Genomic DNA, 20,014 nt, shown 5'->3' on the forward strand with positions numbered 1-20,014 from the left:
AAAACTACTTTACAAAAGAAACATAGACATTAAATATTTGCATAAATTTTAAGACACTGGTATATATACAGTTCTCTTTTTGATTACCAAGGAAGGATAAAAACAAAGGCTTCAAATTAGATATTAAAATGTTACATTGAGCATATGCTATTTAGCAAAGAATTCACTGACTGCTAGTACATCCCCTGAAAGGGGATGAAAAGTCTGGAATTAATTTTGAAATTGTTTTGTTAATTTAATTGCAATCAAAGCCAGAAATTTGTGTAGCGAGTTATGTCTTGTTTTCACAGACATAATTAGCAAATTATTATCATTCTCTGTATTCACTTTTTCAAAATGACAAAAGGACAACTTCTCTCCAGATTTGAAAACAAACATTAGGAACCCCAAGACAATCAATGTGTTCTTCTTTCAGAAATAAATGTGATTATATCCTCTAGAACCACATAATTTTGCTTTGGCATTATCAGAGGTTTTTTGATCCTTATTTTTTTCCTTCTGGGAAAAAATGGTATTCTTTAAAACCAGCTTCAATTTCCTGTTCTTGTCTATAATACAACCAGTTTCAATGTCCTGTTCTCGTAAGTGTGTATTATCTTTTTACATTTTTTTCTTCCATTAGGTTGAAACAGGTTTTTTTAAACTTGCAACACTAGTAAAACTTACCAGCAAGAATGACAGCATTACAGTAGTATTCAAAGAGATGCCTGTCTACACATAAAGACTTAGTCTGAAAATTCACCATGAGCACACATCTTCCTAAAATGATCTAGTGAGATCTAATTTGCTTTGGTCCCTTTTTTTAAGAAAAGACACCACGGCAAACACCAGGATTTATCTGCACAGTTTAATCTAGTCTATGCTTAGGATTAATTTGGAGCAAGAATGCCTCTTTCTAAATTTAGCACATTTTGGAAACCATTAACCTATGTAACAACAGAAAAGCACTATTATTTCATAATTAAATATTCAACACATGAAGTTACTCAGAAACAGTTCTATACATTTCCTGAGGTTTAAATTTATATTTCATCTAGGTCTATGACCACAGTTATGCATAGCCAGCCCTTACAGGTAATTAATCATGGGCTTAAAAGAGTAGATATGCAGAACTGTCACAATATCAAGAGTCATTTGTGTAAATTTTTTGGTACATATTACCCAACACAATGAATGTATATTAAAGCATTTCAGATTTCCCTGTTCTGGCTAAAAATTACTGTATTCTGTCCACAGAATTACAGCATAATGAACAAGTGTTTGAAGTGTTGAAAAAAAATAACTAATGTCTGACAATTACAGTTTTGATTCAGTAATTGTAAAAACAAACAAAAAAGCAAATAAAATACAGCTGTGTATTTTGCAGGAAAGAACAAAATCCTGTAGCATTTTCCTTTCCCAGTAAAAAAATCAGGGTTTTGAGAACCTCCTGCATTTTCTCTCAGGCACCATTTGATAGACAAACTAACAAGAGTGAAATGAACTCTACAATATACATTATAACTAAACAGAGCAAAAAACCGCTCTCAACATAAAACACTGATATTGGGTAATTACAGCAGGATTAAAATATCATTGTTTCCTTCTTTTTATCCTTCCACTTGATCATGATTCATGCAAAAAAGTGTACTTTAGCCAAGCTTTTATAGAATATTTGCCTCGACACATTTCATAAGTAAAATATCTTTTCACTTGTCATGAATTTAGCACTATTTAGTAAAATTTAGCAGTATTGAGTAAAATATATTACTAAAATTAACTTTAATTAGATATACAACTAATGAACTGAGTAAAATTAGCCATTAGATGTCTTTTGGGTAGTGCAACTATGTCCTTAAAACAAGTGAAAAATAGAGACCTTACTTTATCTGTACCTTTAAGTATCAGCTAATGATGAACAACATTCTCACCCTTTTGCAGCTCTGGATAGCTTCTAAGACTTCAGAAGGTATCTAATGCAAAGTTTGAACTGGAAAATGCCAGTTTGCCTGTTTCATGTACTTAAACTGCACAGTAATCAATGACAGTTGCATGTCAAACTAAACAATAGCCTCAAGTAACTCTACTACCTCAGTGTTGTTGAGTGCCTGCCTCAGGATTGATTTGTGACTAAACTGAGTGGCATGAAATAATGGAAATAAGGTTAAATCTGAACATGCACTAATACAGGAATGGAACAGTCCAGTACTGTGCTACTTACTTGCATTCATGCTTAAGTTATGATATTTTTTCCCAAAAGAAAGGATTAGCAGAATAGCAAAAATAAGTCTTGGATGACATCTCAGTCCTACATTGCACTATCTAAAAGCCAGTGTTTTACTGCAGTAGGTGGACATTAGGTCTAGAAGACTGCAAAGTGTGTTGAGGAAAAATACATGCTGAATCTTTGACTAGAGACTCTGCTGTTGTGACTGTTTAAAGCAGTATGATTTCAAACAATTAAAACTGCCAGATATAGAAATCAAACACTTTAGCATGCATCTGTGGTTGGAAGGCTTGCAGATAAGTTAGCAAGGTAAAGTGACCCATAAGGATCATCAAATACAACTCCTTTCTCCTCACAGGACTACCTAAACCTAAATCATATGACGAAGAGCTTTGTCCAGAAACTAACAAGCACTTCCCTGGGGAATTTGTTCCAGTGATCAACCACCCTCTCAATGAAAAACCTTTTGCTAATGTCCCATCTGAACTGCTTATGCAGCTCCATTTAATTTCCCGATTCCTAAGTCAACTAAGCAGTCACTAGCATCATCTAGTGGAATACCAGTCCAGCAGTATTTCTGTACCTCTCAGTTTGATTTTGAGAAATTAGAAATTAAAAAAAACATCAAGATGAAAAATAAATGGTGCAGATTTTTTTTGCAGTTATTTGAAAATCACCTTTGGGTCTTACCTGGTGATGAAAGATCAGACTGCAGGCTTAAGTTGTAAGCCTGTGAGTTCTAGTCCAACAAGGGAATTTGTAGTGTTGCCTGAAGCCCAATTGCACTGGAATCTCACCTCAATTGTGGGTAAAGTATTTTGGGACAGAGATTCCCTTTGCTGCAAGAACTATTAATTATTCTTTGTGCTGATTCGAAACCTCTAAAGGCACAAAATAGTAGCAAAATCTTTCTTCTGTATTTCAATAAATAAAATAGCTACTCAAAAAATTTAGTTATTATCAAATATTGTACTACTTACCACACTGCAGAGCCAATCCTGTTTGCTTCATTACAAGCAGAATCAATTATAGGATTGCAAAATTCTTCCTTTTAGTGTTGACTTAACATAGCTTTACATTTAAATTTAGTATCATGTTTTTGACATGAAAAATTTAAGACATTCTACAAATCTGACACATTTTGTTCATGCATATCGTGTTCATTTTCTGTAACTAACATGGCTTCCAGCAAAATCTTTTTCTAGTCCAATGAGACAAAAAATAAAGCAATTTGCAATAACCAAAATAATTAAATAGTAGGAGCAGGTTAAAGATCAGCATTCATTTTTGAAATTAAATTTAGAAGTCTGCAGTAGTTACTTAGAAGATTGGCAAGTTTTACAAATAACGTCACCAAGCATTTTAGAGAGAAACACAGCAGCATTAGAATAGAGTCATTAGGCAATACATTTATTTTGAAGCCAATTAACCTTTTGTCAGAGAAATGTCGGAGCTGTAATGGTTTCAGCAGTGGAGGTCAGCCTGTAACAGAGGCACGTATGACAGCGATTACGCTGTCTGACATATGCTGGAGACTGAGAGTACAGCCGTGGAATGAGAATCTGCCTTCGTTTGTATTCTGCTCTGCATTTTCAGGGAGCAGACAATCTTGACCTATCCATTTAGGTAATTAAAGCTTCTATTTGGAAGTGTCCTGCAGGAAGGTGAAATCTGGGGGAGATAAATGGCTGCTGCTCACTGTATCCAGCCACTTCCATCATTTGATGGACTGCCTGAAACAGGCTGCATTGCCAAGTCCTCATAAAAATAGAGATGAATTGGGCAGGAGACAATTCTCTAAGGCAAAGCAACTCTGTCATCTTCCTTTTTGCAGCATATAATTTAATTGTTAGCCAAGGCAGACAGCTGACTCAGGGGCCTTTCTCTAATGACTTTCCCACCATCTTCCATTTGCTAAGAAATTATTTCAGTGTATTTACTTGCAAGCTAACTTTGTTGGACAATGAGAGATGTCATTTCAATAAGCTCAGCTGGTTGTCACAGCTGTGCCAGGACTTACCTTCCAGGCGATTTTGTTTCCTACACACTCATGCTGAACAGCAATTGGAAAGTCTCCTCTGTCATAAAACTTGCGAAAAGCTGTGTGTTTTGCTGGTCTTCGTTTTACTGATCCTGCAGGTGGGGGCCCTCTTACCTTAAAAAGAAAAAAAACCAACCAAAAAAAAAAAAAAACCAACAAAACACAGTTTAGTGGTAATATATTTTTAGAAAAAGCCTAAAGCCTAGCTTTAATAGGCTTTTAAATAGATATAAAAGAAGAATAATAGTGATCTCCCAAATTATAGTTTGCTTTCTTCTTTACATACTCAACTTCACTTCTTTGAAAGTACACATTGGTAATGATCTACAGGTTTTGTTAACTGCTTTTTTCTTTTTTTTTTTTTTGCCACTTTCAGATTATCCCATAAAAATTGGCAAAATTTTAAAGTAGACCTTTCTAGTATCACAGCATTTTTAAGCAAAACCAAAACACCAAGAAGGTAGTGACATTACATAGTAGAAGTTGTTGGGAAACTATTTCTCCTTTTCTGTTTCTTTCTAGAAGTAATTTGACTTGCTTTCCAACTAATATTACTGTTTGCACCTTCCACTATCTTTTGCTAGTCATTAGGTAACAAGATTAGGTAATCTCTTTTAGCATATCCCTTCCCTAAATGCTATGGATTTGGCTTTCATAAGACTTCCAGTCCTTCAGTATTGATGGCTGAAGCACTGGAAAGAATGAAGGTCTTTTGCTCAGACCTCTCTCATCTGCCTGTGAGGAAATTTGATTTACCTCCACTTAGTTCCCTATGTGAGCTATTGCTGGTTTAGCATATGGCATAGTCTGAATGACAGTCCAATTCCAAAATGCTCACGCTGGAACCTTTTTCTCAGACATGGTAGTAACAGCAGCTAACAATTGGCACTATGATAATAGAATTTCAAGTACTTAAAAGAAATCTATTGTTTAAGCTAATTAACAAAGCTAATCTCAAATGCTAAGAGAGTCTAAGAGAGCTAAACTAATCTCAAATGCCCTTGACAACTGATTCTTTGCTGTGAAACTCCATAGCTGTACATCTGGGATAAGAACTTCCTACAATTCTCTGCATGTTTCTTTTGTTAAAAATGCTAGAATGTGTCATTTTCAAAAAAAAAAAAAAGTTGAGAGCTTCAATGATTGTAAACCATACCCAGTATTTGGTATTGTTCTCTTTGTCTTCAGTGACCCCTACATTGGTTTCTAGCAGACATCCAGCTTTCCAGTGAACAGAATGTAAATTTGTAACATCCTCTTTTTCATTTGGGCTATTCTGTAATTTAACTCTGCTAACTTCAGCTCTAAATTTGACTTGGCACTTTTTACCCCCAAAGTCTTTTCACATAATTTGCCACTGGCCTAGGTAGAGGAGTCCACTATTGATATGCCTACACTGTACTTTCCTATTAATTCCTTCAACTAGGGCTACTAAACTGTGACCTATTGTTGCATATGGCTGTTCCTGATAGACCATGTCCAGTGAAAATAAATTTGATAGTCACAGCTGTAACTCTGTTTAGTAAACACATCTGCAGCAGTTGAGAGTAATACTCAAAGAAAAGCATTTCTAACCAATGTAAATAAACCTCCACTTGCTGTTCTGCAGAGGAACAGTTTGTCCTATGCCTCCAATGTAAGTACTTTCACTTGTTTTTTTTGTGTTTTTCTTTTTCTTTTCTTATTTAAGCAAGTCTCAGTCACTGAACTTTGAGGCCACTGGAAAAGCACCTCTGTTCTTTTGTATATTATTTACAAATAGGTTTTACATACATCCTCTAAAGCATTATTTTCTGTATAGTATCAGAGGTCACTGTTAGATTTTAACTTAAATTATTGATAAAGAATATGTTGTCTTGATTACATAAGATACAATCTGAATTCTTTCTACCACACTACCATAATTAGAGGTAGCTAATGCACTCTCAAATTACATCTTTGATACCAGACATTGTCTTCTTCCCAACTCATGTTAGTAAATTTGCTATAAGCCTTTTCCTAGCACACTTTACAAATTTTCTAGAAAATATGTTTATGTTAATTAAGTTTCTTCCTATTCTTTATCCAGGAACAAAGATACTAGAAGAACTATAGGTATGTTGGTATCAAACCCCTTTGTTGTGCATTGTCCTTACATGAAGGCTTAGAAGCTCCATCTTAACCTTCTCTGATCTGCCATCTCAAAAAAGGTACTGGTAGAATTAGAAAAGGTCCAGAAGAGGACAATGACTGAAGGTAAATAACAGACTAAAGTGAGAAATTATTACAATGGAAGAAGAAAATAAAGAACTATAAAATCATGACATTATGGAGAGAGTGATATGGGCAGATTTTCCACTATCTCCTCCAGTAAAAGCATGGGACATAAAGAAAGCATCTAGTCAGTAAGAAGTTTGGAACAAACAAAAGTATTTATGTATTCATGCAGAAAATAGTGGATTTATGGAACTCCTGGCCCAAAGTCAATGTTGAAAATACTAAAAGTTTCTGTACATTCAAGCTGTGACTGGAAAAGCTGATGAAAAAGGAATCCATTCAACTTGACTAAATCGTTATTATCAGGAATCATAAATACAGTGAGTATTATTTTTCATGTGATACATTCCGTTTGGTAGATCTCTCAGCCTTACATTTAGTCTCATGGTGACATCACATTGGCATCTTATAGTTATTAACTGCCACAGCAAGTATTTTTTTCAGATTATTAGCTCAATGTTATTAATATAATTTCTGTCATTACTTTTAGTTACATTATATTGTACTTTTTACTATAATATTTAATTACATTTCTATTACATCAGTTCTCAAAGGCTTCTACTTGTATCTGTCACACCATGATTAAAATCTATTTTAATAACAACTCCAAACATTATGTCAACTATAAATTTCATTATGCAATAGTGATTTTTTCAATGAAAAAATAAAAAAATAATTATTCCTAAACCCAAATATTAAGAGGTTCCATTAATAAATTTCATCTATTATCATATCTCTCATTTCAGTATTACATGCCATTATTGTCTCCACTTGCATATGAACTATTTTACCCTCTCTACCTCTTGCACTGTATAACTACCAAAGTACTGTGTACAGCTGGAGAAGAAGCACTGTACCGAATACTTGAAAATAGTGTCAACAGAGAGAGCTGTTGTTTTTCCCTTTGTCTTAGAGATGCTTTTCTTGTCAGATTGGTCTACAATAGATACTGAAACCTCTAAATACCTGTAAGAGCAACTGACTTCAAAGCAATGAAATGATAATGACAGAAATGAGCCTAACATCTGTCTAGAACAAAGAAGTATCAGCAATGAGGAAGACAATGGAACTGTCCTTACAGTAATGCATGATTGAAGAGTACTTTTGTGCTCTCCTTTGTTTAATGAAGACAACTTGTTTCATTTGTATCTGACAAACCTAGCTTATGAGACCTTTGCTAGAGTGGCTGCACTGAGCCACTACTGCTTACCTTTTGCAAACAGTTTCTTTTCCTTCCAGCCTTCATTACTAGGGAGACCACCATGGAGCACTCACTATTCTCTAATGCAAACACTGCTTTGGATCATTCTAGCTGTGCACAATCTGCTTGAGGAAAAGTTCATGTGCATTATTTCCTCTTTCCCTTTTTTGCAATTCCTGATCTAAGCCTGGACCACATGATCTCTATAGGCCTCTCTCAGCTGAAGCTTCTCAGTGATTTTATGTAGCTAAGTGAAATACACAAAAACTAATCAGATAATGCTTTTCTTTGGTATAATGAGTTTTGCCTTCTTACATTTTATATTGTTATAATTACTGATAAAAAGGTCATTCTGAAAGTATTCCATTTATTGGAAAAATAGTAACAAATACCATCTTCTTCAAGTTAATAAAAATGTTTCATTGCAATATAGTGAGAAAGATTAAGATTAGAGTTCCAGTTAATTAAAGGCTAATATTCATGATGGCGAAGTATATGAAGCAATAAACAGATTCTAAGGTTCGTTAAATGCCAAAGAGAAGTTGAAGAGTTTGATAATTGCAAAACTAATTTATTGTAATTCTATGCCATTGAACTATCTGACAAGATAAAAGATGCAAGACATTAAGCAAAAAAGAGAGAAAGACCATATTTCTTTCATTGATTCATGGGCATTGAAAGCCATTTACCAGGTTGCATTCTTAAACTTTTCAGTGTTGGCACATTAGTAAAATGACTAAGAAAAATTTTTTAAGCCAGATTTAAATAGTGATTAATATTTGAAGATTGAATTTTGTTCATTTTCTGAGCGTCAAACTCCATGCACACTCAGGGACATAAACATGTCTGTGTAGGGCTATCGGATTTACAGGGCAACCCAACGTCTGGGAAGAACGATGCGCATCTGACTCCATGATATCAGAGGGCAAATTAATGACTTTATTATACTATATTATACTGTAACTTTACTACATCATACTTACTTCTAACTAACCACTGAAAACTTGTGACTGTCTGCCGACAGTCCCCCCACACACACACATGGATCCAATTGGTCAATGAGTCAAAACACCATCACCAGAATCCAATCAAGCAATCACCTTGGGTAAACAATCTCCAGGACACATTCCACATGAGCACAACAACAGGAGCAGCAAGCAGAGATAAGAACTGTTTTCCCTTCTTTTCTTCTTCTCTCACAGCTTCTCTCTGTTCAGAGGGCATGTGAATACCACATAGGACAACTGGCAATTTTTGTGAAAGCTAACACTAGTTTCATGAGCAATTTGCACCAAACAAAAACTGGACTAAGATCCTACTGTTCTTATATAACAATTTATGTATTGTATTTTAAAAAAAGACAAGTGATGCAATAAAATTTAGTAAGATTATTCTTATTAACCCAGACTAATGCATTTAGAAGAAAGAAATTATTTCCACTTTTTGTCTGCCAAGATTCTTACAGGAAAATTAGAATTCAACCCTAGCCTTTTATATTTTCTCGTCACAAAAAATATTTCATTAAATTTATTTTTGAAGCTACAGGAATCAAAAGTTATATGACCATTCAACTATCTTACCTAAAAAAGGCTTCCTTGAAAATATAATGCCATATTATCACCTTGAAGAATGAAATTTTCAAAATAAAACCATAAATTCCCATTTGTATTCAAACTAAAAGAAAAAATTATGTGTACAAAATTGCACTGTATCCACAGAATAGAATTTACTAATTTCTTCTGTTTCAGGGGGATGTAAAGGTCATAGCATTAAGGAAATGTTTGTATAACCACTGACAAACTCTTTGTCTCATCCTCCTCTTGTACTGGTGTTAAACTTGGCTAATGCAGCATGGTTCATCTGGCAATCCACTTTCTTTGCCATGGGAAAGATCAGCATTCATTTCCTTGTGTACTGGTGCCAGAAGCTGTGGCCAAATCCTAATGTCAATGTCAAGCAAAATGCAATATATGAAATAAGTCAAACTATGCAATAGTTTAAGAATACTCAAGCTAGAAGGAGTTTTCAAAAATAAAGACCAAATAATATACCTAGCACTATTCAGGGCCATGTTGACACCGAAAACTTTTCTTGAACTGTCAACCGTAGCGTCCTCATCCTCATAGTGTGATAAAGCTCTTATCTTGGCTGGACAGGCACTGAGAAAACACTGCCTAGGTACAACTCATGCCCAATAAACAGGTGGAGGTGCAAAAGCTATGAACCACAGTTTCTGCTTTTGGTGTCAGCCCACACAAAAGTACCTTACTTGTTTCTACATTGGTAACACAGGCAATCCCATCATCAAAACAATCTCATAAATAACCCATGAGAAAACATCAAGATTTTGGCAGTTACCTACCAACAGAACAAGAGGATGGTAATAGTCTTTGGAAATATCCACAGAGTTTCAAATAAACAGTAGCAGTACTAAAGATTTGGAAACACGAATTTTAGCAAGTGTTAACAATCAGAACCTCATCAAGGCAACCCCAAGAGAATCTGCTCTGACTGGTAATAAACAGCAAAGCCTGTCCTGCTCTTCTTAATTTACTGATCCTAATTTGATTAAACTGACTTAGGTGGTTAATACATTCTGCAATCATGTTTTGATTTTGTTATGCAGTCATACCAAAAACTGAATGAGAAACTTCAAATGACAGGAGAGGCATAGTGAGATGTCCCAGTAGGTACTGCTGAGTTCCACATTAATTCTTTTTATTTAACATCAATATCACAAGCATTCAATATCAAAAGAACACGATCCCTTAACATGTATCAGATAAAAGCTTTTTATATCCAAAAACAGGGAGATTATTCTTCAAATGTGCCACTCTTGATATGCTTTAAATGGTGCCACATCTAATGCTTAGAAGCTGCTTCTGGGGCTATTCCACAAATCTGGACAGCAGATCAAAGCCCATCTCATAACTTCAAAAGTCAAATTGAGAAAAATCAATTTTACGACCCCCAAATGAAACTACTGATAGGTCAGCAAACATTACAAATGCTTCCAAAGCACTACCACTTGAAAGAAAAATTAAACACGTGATTTTGTACAAAGATACTATATCTTGTTATTGCCTTGAGACACTATGGAAAGTAAGACATAAGCTGCATGCACAATTACTTTCACCACCTCAAGAAATGTTATTTTTGACGGGGGAAGAGATAAGCTGTTTCAATAAGACAGATGTGCCTATGTTATAAACTGCTCTACAACACTTTGTACTTGGAAGGTCCTTCATCTCTTATTCTCTACTGGAATAAAATGTAATTATTTAATATAATTCAAATTTCTCTCCTGATCTTTGCCAAACAATTCCTTTGATGCGAAGGGAGAAGAGTGACAACTGCTACTATATTTCTCTACTAATATATTTCTTTCCTTCCAGTCCAGATGAATATTGTCTTGCTCTGTTAGTTTCACAAAGCTTTCTAGTGTATCAATTGCACCAGATCTGGAAGCCTTCTAAACTTTCACTGATAGCTTTTTAAATGTAGGGCAGGTTCCTTTACTTTCAGTGCTACCGTTGCTCACAAAAGTATTTATTAACCTGCAAAGATATCTGTCCTTTTTGCAGGGACAACTGATCAATTGATTTCTTTGATGTTAAGTTCAAATCATTCCGTCACAAGAAGAACACTAGTAGGAAACAAATAGTTTTTAATTCATATTGTATGCAGTTGAAAACGTTTTAACAATCTCTGCTTGTCTGCTTGGCATATAGGCACAAAAAAATCTCCCAAGAAGAGTTAAATTTTCCTTGGTGAAAGAGTCAATTTTGTCTCATATAAGAAGTCAGATTTGTAGGATGCAAGTGAAAAGGAGCTCTCATAGACTATTTCTTCACAGATGCTGACAGTAGCTGGGTTGTGACTGTGAAGGCACAAATGTATCTTTTAAAAGTCACAATGCTCTTACTTTCATAATTTTGTTATTTTAAATGCTTTTCATATTGGCAAACGCAGGATTAATCACTTTCTGTAGTAACATATATTCCCCAAATATTTTGTGTCAATCTCCAAAACTACCTAAGACTGTTTGTTTGCAACCCTTTTACCTGAAATATAATTATTCATGCCTAAAAGTAATGATAAAGTTTTATTGATGTTATTAATTGATGTTAATTGATGTTAATTGATATTATTGATGTTAATAATTTCAGAACAGTTGGAAGTTATACTGTTATTGAAGTCTACTAAATTTGCATGGAAATATATTAATCTGGACCAGAATATATGAAATATTAAAAAAAAAATTACTCTGTATGATCCTATTGCCATTTCTATTTATTGACTATATCTGTTCCTCATACTGAAGCTCTTATGCAGCATCTTTAATCCATACAGCATTGTTACTGTAGGCTAAAACAATCTGCTGCATATTCAGGGCAGTGAGGATTCTGTGGTCTCTTTGAGGTCTGGAAGATACAGGGGACCATTTTGTTAAGTTAAAAAAAATCCTTACATAAAGTTATCATCTTCATATTCTTTAGCTTGGCAATCATACACTGACATTTGTTAATCATCAGTGAAAAGTTTTAAATAAACTATCCAGTGTCATGTCCTAAGCTTTTCTTTTAGAATTGTTCCATTTATGTGTGCTGTGACTTAAGAAATGGCATAAACTCTATTTAATAGCTTTTTTCCTTAAGACCGTCCTGAAGCCCTGCCCCCTCTTTGTTTTTCCTGAAACTGCTTTCTTCAGAAGTATCAGAAAGTAATGTACTGTGAATTTTACCACGATTCTTTAATAGACTGTTTGGGAAGGAGTTGATAATAACTCTTTGGACATCATGATGTCTCAGGTGTATAGTGAAGTACAGCTAGATTAACTCTTGTTAAATGTCAAAGCCTGCCCCTTTTTTTAAAATCTTACTATTGTTTTTTGTGCTCCATTTTTTCTGTCATGCTACCAAAAAATGTCTTAAAATATTACAAATCTCTCTCTTTTCAGTAAGCTGATTAGACTGGAGAGTACTGACAGGGGTTTGGGGGCTTTTTTTTTTTTCCATTTTGGAAAGGAATCTGAGACACAGATTCCTTTTAGCATTGTGATCATTCACGGCCATAGGCTGTCCAACTGCTTCAGCTGTAATTTCCTCAGTTTCTTTCGACATAAGATAATTATATCTTAAAATGTCACTTCAGCAGCTTTCCTGCTAGCCTTCTTGTCCTATATATTTATGTGATTAGAGATTCAGCTAGGCATCATCTTTCATTATTGCATACATCTTTTATTCCACTTAGACTTGAAATAATACAGAAGATTGACCTAAGTTTTTCTATGGTTCACAGGAATATTTTTTTGCACAGGAAGGCATATTCTATCTAGCTAGTCAAAACATGGTTTTTAAAAGTTTGAGAGCTCATTCGATTCTTTACACTCAAAGCATCTCCACAGCAGATGCAGAGTTTTTTTCTTCCTCTGCCAGAAAATATGACCAACTACATATTTTCTTTTCCTCATCATGATTATTTCCTCTTCTTATACTCCTCAATCTCCACAGCTGACTGCTAGGGTGCTAACAGGAGCAGAATCCCCTCCTTCCCCAGTTTAGAGCTTAGCAGGAAGCATGAAGATACTCCTGGGTAAAACTCGAAGGACAGAAACAGGGCATCTTCAGCATATATTATTAGCAAAGTAGACTTCATCTTAACTACCTAGATAGTGATCATAAAACTTAATGAAAATTTCAATTTCTTCATAATTTGAAGATTCTAAAAAATTAACAAGGATCATTTTTACTAAGAAGAAACTGAAAAGTATCCATAATGCGCAGAATAAAAATTATTCTTTTAGACATTATGGCATTTCTCAGTCAAATTATGTCTAATTTATCCAATTTTCTTGTGTTGTAACCTACACATTTATACTCAATTCAGTTTAAACTGACACCCCTAATTTACTATGTACAGACTCCTTACAGAAGTGGTGTGGCAGAAAAAAGAGAATTCCTTATATATGGGACTTCAATATATTGGGATGCTATTTCCTAGCATATTCTGATGCAGTTTTACTTGGTAGATATGGTATTCTGAGCAGGGATTAGAATGAAGGTATCTAGTTCCAATGGGACTGCTCTAATCAATTTATTTAAATCTTATTTCTCATATGTGGTTCTAGAACCCTTGAAAACATTGTTTTAGTTAAAACCATATCCCAAATGCATATATTTCAGTCCTATAACTGAAAAAATCTAAGATTTTTATAGTAAAGATGAGTGTCTTGACACCCAGGGTACCAAACAGGACACAAGTTATTGGGAAATGTATTTCTGAAATTTATAAAAAAAATTTTTAAAAATTTAAAAATCAAAATAAATTAATGATAAAACTGCTCAATATAGCATCTAGGAAAGGGCATTAATAATAAAAATATTAATAAAACTCCCAAATGCAAATTTGTATCAATACTGTACAGGTACCTCGAAGTAAAATATTACTGTCTTCATACATTATTCAAAAGTAATTGTTCTAAAAACGTCACAACTCACAACTATGCACATTAAGAGTTGAAAAGTATACATTCTAGACTAGAGTGATAAACAAGTTACTTACTAATGTTGGTAATTAGCAATATGAAACTTTCACTGGACATTTTTTGTTTATTGACTACCAGCTCCTTAAGGAGGACGAGAGTGCATCAGAAAATCTAGTCCCGTGAGCAACAAACTGCTACAATTACACGGAACAATGCAATCCAGAAAAAAAAAAAAATCTTTTTTTATTTTCACTAAACTTCTTAGAAAGTAGGCAGAGTCTCAAGTAATCATACTCTTTGTATGCTTAATATCATTAGCATTATAATTACATTATAATTACAGAATCACTATCCCCACTTTGTAAGGACAATAAAGAATAGAAAAGATTATATATTGATAGATTTAAACACCTCCCAATCAGACAAGAACAAGTACATAAAATTTGCAAACCGTGTAATTTATAGTAAATTTGGATATAATGCAACAATGAAGAAACAGTCAACTGTGTTAGCTAACATATGAATGTGATGCCAAACATACCCAGGGGGAACCTTCTGGTTATGGGGAAAAGGTCATCAGCAAAACATCACATTCCTCCCATCAAAAAAGCTGGGATGAAGATCTGTTTCTTCCAAGGAGGAACAGCCCCATTGACTTCAGAACCCAGAAATGCATTAGAAGGGTGAGCACAACATCACTTTAAGGCACGGATACTACAAAGCTTGTGTGTATGAATTTCAATAGTTTTCCTATTGGGCATAAGCATCAATAATTGGGTAATTTGCTTATGTGCAAATATCTTCTTATCTAGACCGATTTTTTTTTTATCAGACTGCTAGGACTTTAATTAAACATAGCACAAATTCTTGGTTTCACACACAGTATTTTTCTATGGCTCAAAGAAATTTCACAGGCTGCTTAATCTAGTAACTTTGCCCTAGAGGCTTTGCTATTAAATCTCAGTGCAGCAAGTGATGGAGAATGCAAGTGACCTAGGCTGTAATTCAGATTAAACAGCATTTATTTATTGTGCTACTAGATGCAATCCTTGGTTATAAAGCTTTTTTCTTTAAGAGATTTAAGTACTTTTTTATTCAAATTTACATTTTGCCAGAAAGTTCAGACTCTCTTTTCCTGAGACACACTTGGACTATCAATTGCTTCAATTATTTGTTTGGGGCTTGATTTCCTAACATGGCTACTTATGTCTACTCAAATTCTGTATATCTTCGCACCCTCTCAGAACAGCATCTCTTAGATAATTAAACTCCCAGTTTGAAATTCAAGACATAGAAATCATTCTTTAAAGACTATGCCAACCAAAGGAAAAACATTTCTGTTGTTTTCATCATAAAGGAAAATATTTTTAAAGTAATCAACCAATAGTTAGGAAAAACAAAATTCCAGAAAAAGTTTCAATTTTCAGTATCACGAAGCATAATTCCATTGGAACCTAGTAGACTCTTGAGGTAAGATAGAAAAGATAGAAAAAACCACAGTTAACATAATCTAGTTGTAAGATGGAGTTAAGGGAAAAGGAGGTAGCTTTTTAAGTGGCAGAACAGAAATATGAATAATTTTACTCCACATAAGTTTTAAGCGAATCAATCAAAAAAACCATAAAAGCGTGTCAGAAAGCAGTTCTTCCATGAACATAAGTGAACAAGAACTATGGCTCTGAGACATGGAAGTTTTTAAAATTATTTTCCTTCGATCTCACCATATCATTTTTCCACCTACAACTGAAAAAAACAAAAGAAAAAAAAAGGAAAAAAGAAAAAGAAAAAAGCCTTCATGATTATGAAAAAAGCTTTTCCAATATAGAAAAATGAAGAACTGTTTGAAGAAGCATTGAAAACAGATTTCCAATAGATGTGACGTTCCCCCTCAGTTTAGAATCTTTTTACTTTTTCAACATACTCAGAAATTTTCCTGGTGGTCATTTGAACAAATCATCATTCAATGTCCATCTTGCTGCTAGATATAAATATGGACACTAGAATAAAGACTGCAAGGCATCTGGCTATTCTGAACAACACTGCATAGTTTGCTGTCACAAGGCTACATATGCCATTTTTTTTCTGTCAGAGAATCCAGTTTCCAGTAAGCCAACATGGATAGTGAAAGACAACTGGAAATTTGAACATCATTTTCTACATGGCAAAATTTATTTTAATTTTCATAGTTTTCTCCTTTTTTCTGGTTAGAAAAAATGCTCTTTCCAGTAAAGAGTAAAAAGGAAGTTGAAACCCCAGAAGAGTGACAATTGGAAATTAGTAGTAAGACATTAGGCTTCATCCATCTTTTCTTCTTGAACTCACTCAGCTTACAACAAGATAAGCACAGGAGTGAGTTCTTTGCAGACCTGAGGATCAACAAAGAGACTGTTGTAGATGAAAATTATGCAACAATTAAAATCTCCAGCAATATTTCATTTTGCATTTTATGTGCCCAAGTACTTGCAATCTCCCGTTTTATTTTCCATTTCAAAATAGTCATAGTTGTAACTTACTCTTCAAAGTCCTGAATGTAGTGATTCTGCTCCCAATTATACTTTCTTTTTCAAAACAAAAGATGGTCTTCCAATAGATGGTTAACTTAGATGGATTGAAGAGACTACTTAGAAGGTTTATCTAATTGAAACTGTCTTTTATTATAAACCAAATGCCCACTTTAAAAATACACTGCCGAATTGCTGCAAATATTTACACAACAAATCAGTACAATAGAAAAAAGTGAGGGAATTCAGATAGTCTCATAAACAATTTTGAAACAACAAGAAGGTAAACTCATTTAAACTCATTGAGCAAATTCCTTGCTATGAATTATTTCCTTTATTCCTGAAAAAAACAAGGCTCTAAAATTTCACGTTTATGCAATCAGTCACTTTTTGCTTTATATTTATCAATCAAAATACTTTCAGTGAGTAATAAAAGAAGAAAGAAATTAATCATATGGTTATTGGTAAAAATCACAGCTTCAAAAAATCTCAACAAAAGATGCTTAGGATTATACAGTGTTGCCATAAAAAGAAACTGCAAAGATGCACAGGCGGAGCATGCTATCAGAAAAAAACTAATTTGCAAAATTAAGCCAGATTGTAACTGGCTTAGTAAAAACATTGATATCAGATGCTGGAGTTTGCAATAAAGGGTCTTTGAAAGGATTAAAGAAGCTATAAGAGATTATCAAACTAATCACAGCTGATATCGGCACAAATCAGATATCAGATGCCATATATTAAAATCTTTAGATATGTCTTCATTAGAAACATGAAGTCCTAATTGCTCAAAAAAATAAACAGAAAAATGCATGTACATAATAAAAATCAGCATTTTGAAAACCTAGTAAACTGCTATTAGAAAATCCACTTTGAGGACAGTTCAATGCTGAATAAAAGGAGGGTTCCAAGCATCTGAAAGGACATAAAATTTATTTTCTATCTGTATTCATCATTTTATTCTGTCCTAATAAAATAGCTATTTTAGCATATCTTTTGTTGTCAGGCCTTTCTTACTGAGATGCAGAAAAAAACCATAAATGCTCTCCCGGCATCCCCAGATGGGTTGCAGAACAAGTACCATCCCAAGGATCATTAGCAGGCAACCAGATAAGCAAAATCAAGAGCACTTACATAAAAACTCCAAACCAGTTTTCTTTAAACACTCGAGGAACATAATCTACCACTGAAAGAATATGGAAGAAACTTCAAAGTTTACGTATATTAAAAAAAAAAATTAAAAAGGCAAAAAAGGTGCAATTAGCCAAACGAATTGTAAAAAGCCAATGCCAAAAAATATGGTTCTTTGGACACTTTTTTAGTGAATTTGCCAGTTTCAACAGATAAGAAGAAAAAGAGAGAATGCACTCATAAAGCTAAAGGTCCTGTGAAGATCAAAACCATACTGAGTAACTGCATAGCGAATTCAGGAAAGCAAAATTAGAGCAATGACAGAAGTAGATGACAGGTAAAACTTATTTTCAAAACTACTGAAAGTGTTGACATCTAAAATCTTAACTACACCTCATACAGACATAACAACTTTTGGTCAAATAAAGACCAAAAGTTATTTCAGTTTGCTTAAAAGTTATGCAAAGAGAAATTACCCCTCAGTAACTCTAATGATACATTTGCATTCTTTTTTCTCATGTGTTTTCTCTTTCAGCCCCAGGAGGGTCATTATGTATCATGTCAACCTATGAACTGGATTAAACATAATGAAACTGTAGAAAAATTGAATCAGAGTAAAATATTCTCACATAGGGACAAAGACAACAAGAAAATAAAATGTTAGTGTCTCGGAGTGTTTCAGTCAGTCTGAGCCTCGTTATTCATTCTTTTTCTATTCTTAGTAAGCCTTCTGATGAAATCTTTTCTTCTATTCTTTTAGTATAGTTTTTAATATATTATATATCATAAAATAATAAATCAAGCCTTCTGAAACATGGAGTCAACTTCCTCGTCTCTTCCCTCATCCTGGGACCCTTGTGATCACTGTCACATTTTAGCAATTATCACTATATGATGGATATTTCCATACCATTTCTATAGCTTTCTCAGAATATTCTGCCAGAATATTCCACCAAGCTCTGTAGTCTTCTTTTTCAGTGAAATAATTATATTCAAATATTTCTATCATGTGCAAAAGATAAGATTTTTAAGATTTAAGATTTTTAAAGGTAGACATACAATAACCTTGAGCTTCTCATTTAGAAAGGGTGTTGTACAATGTCATCAGCAGATCCTGTACTTTTACTATGGCGTCTAGTGATAATGTGCTATGAATTTAAAGTTACACCATTAAGAATAGTACAGTAATGCACAATTTTCAAAGATTCTAAAGCCATATAGATAAGGCAATCTCAGAAAACAAAGAAGTTTCCCCTTCTCTGGCTTGCTTTCTTTTCACTTAGAGGAAGAAACTGATCCAGAAGGCAAGTATTAGTAAAATTTTATGGCATTTAACACCTTAGCATTTCTGCATGCTAAGGAATAAACTCAGGAACATGACTGCACAGAATATTTGATGCTGAGAAACAAATTATTGCGAAAATCAAATATGTTATTACAAATCTTTGCTCCAATGCAAATGCAGTATAAAGTTGCAACTAAATTTAGAGAATGACAGATTATGCTGAGTTGGAAGGGACCTGTAAGGATCATCAAGTCCAGCCAGAACAATTCCCAAGAATCACACCATGTGCCTAAGAGCATTGTCCAAACACTTCTTGAACTCTGTCAGGCTTGGTGCTGTGACCACTTCCTTGAAGAAAATTCCAGTGCTCAAATTGGAAGAATATCTTCCCCTAACACTGCAAAAGCAATGATTTTTTTAGAATCAGAAATATTGCAGTAATTATTATTGATGCCATATGACTGAAACTTCCTGAAATGTGGTGTTCTGAAAAACACTCAAGACTGGAGAACTGTGGTATGATTGATCCATGCCTTGTCTTCTCCACCTACATCTTCATTGATTCATTAGTTCCATGGGGCTTGCTGTAGTCAAAGCAGGAAGGAAATATGGAGTACTGAAATAGTACTGCAATATACACCTGTTTAGTAGAACAGCTTAAAGACATTTTAATTAATGAACAATAAATTACATTTTCACAGGAAAAATACAAGAACTGGAAATGTTCACAGTGATTTTTTGAAAACAGCTCAGAAAAAGAACGGTACTATTATGCTAGAAAGGAAGAATATCTAACCTGGGGTTATTCCCAAAAATCCAATCATGACTGGGAGATAACAGTAAAAACTAACACAATAACTAGATTAACATTCTTCTGAAAAAGCTATTTCTAAAGAAAATATGAGA

The 20,014-nt window shown here is 34.0% G+C and overlaps 1 protein-coding gene across 1 annotated transcript in view; it reads right to left on the reverse strand.

The window, feature by feature from the left end:
• PACRG (parkin coregulated) overlaps positions 1–20,014 on the reverse strand; it is a gene marked incomplete at its 5' end in the record, with an annotated part of 213,898 nt that overhangs the window by 161,436 nt on the left and 32,448 nt on the right. The window contains 1 exon segment of the mRNA XM_084203053.1: positions 4,227–4,361. Within this exon segment, the coding sequence (XP_084059179.1) occupies positions 4,227–4,361 (135 nt within the window).

Source organism: Fringilla coelebs (genome assembly GCF_963513975.1).
Source record: "Fringilla coelebs genome assembly, chromosome: 3".
NCBI classification, from domain to species: domain Eukaryota; kingdom Metazoa; phylum Chordata; class Aves; order Passeriformes; family Fringillidae; genus Fringilla; species Fringilla coelebs.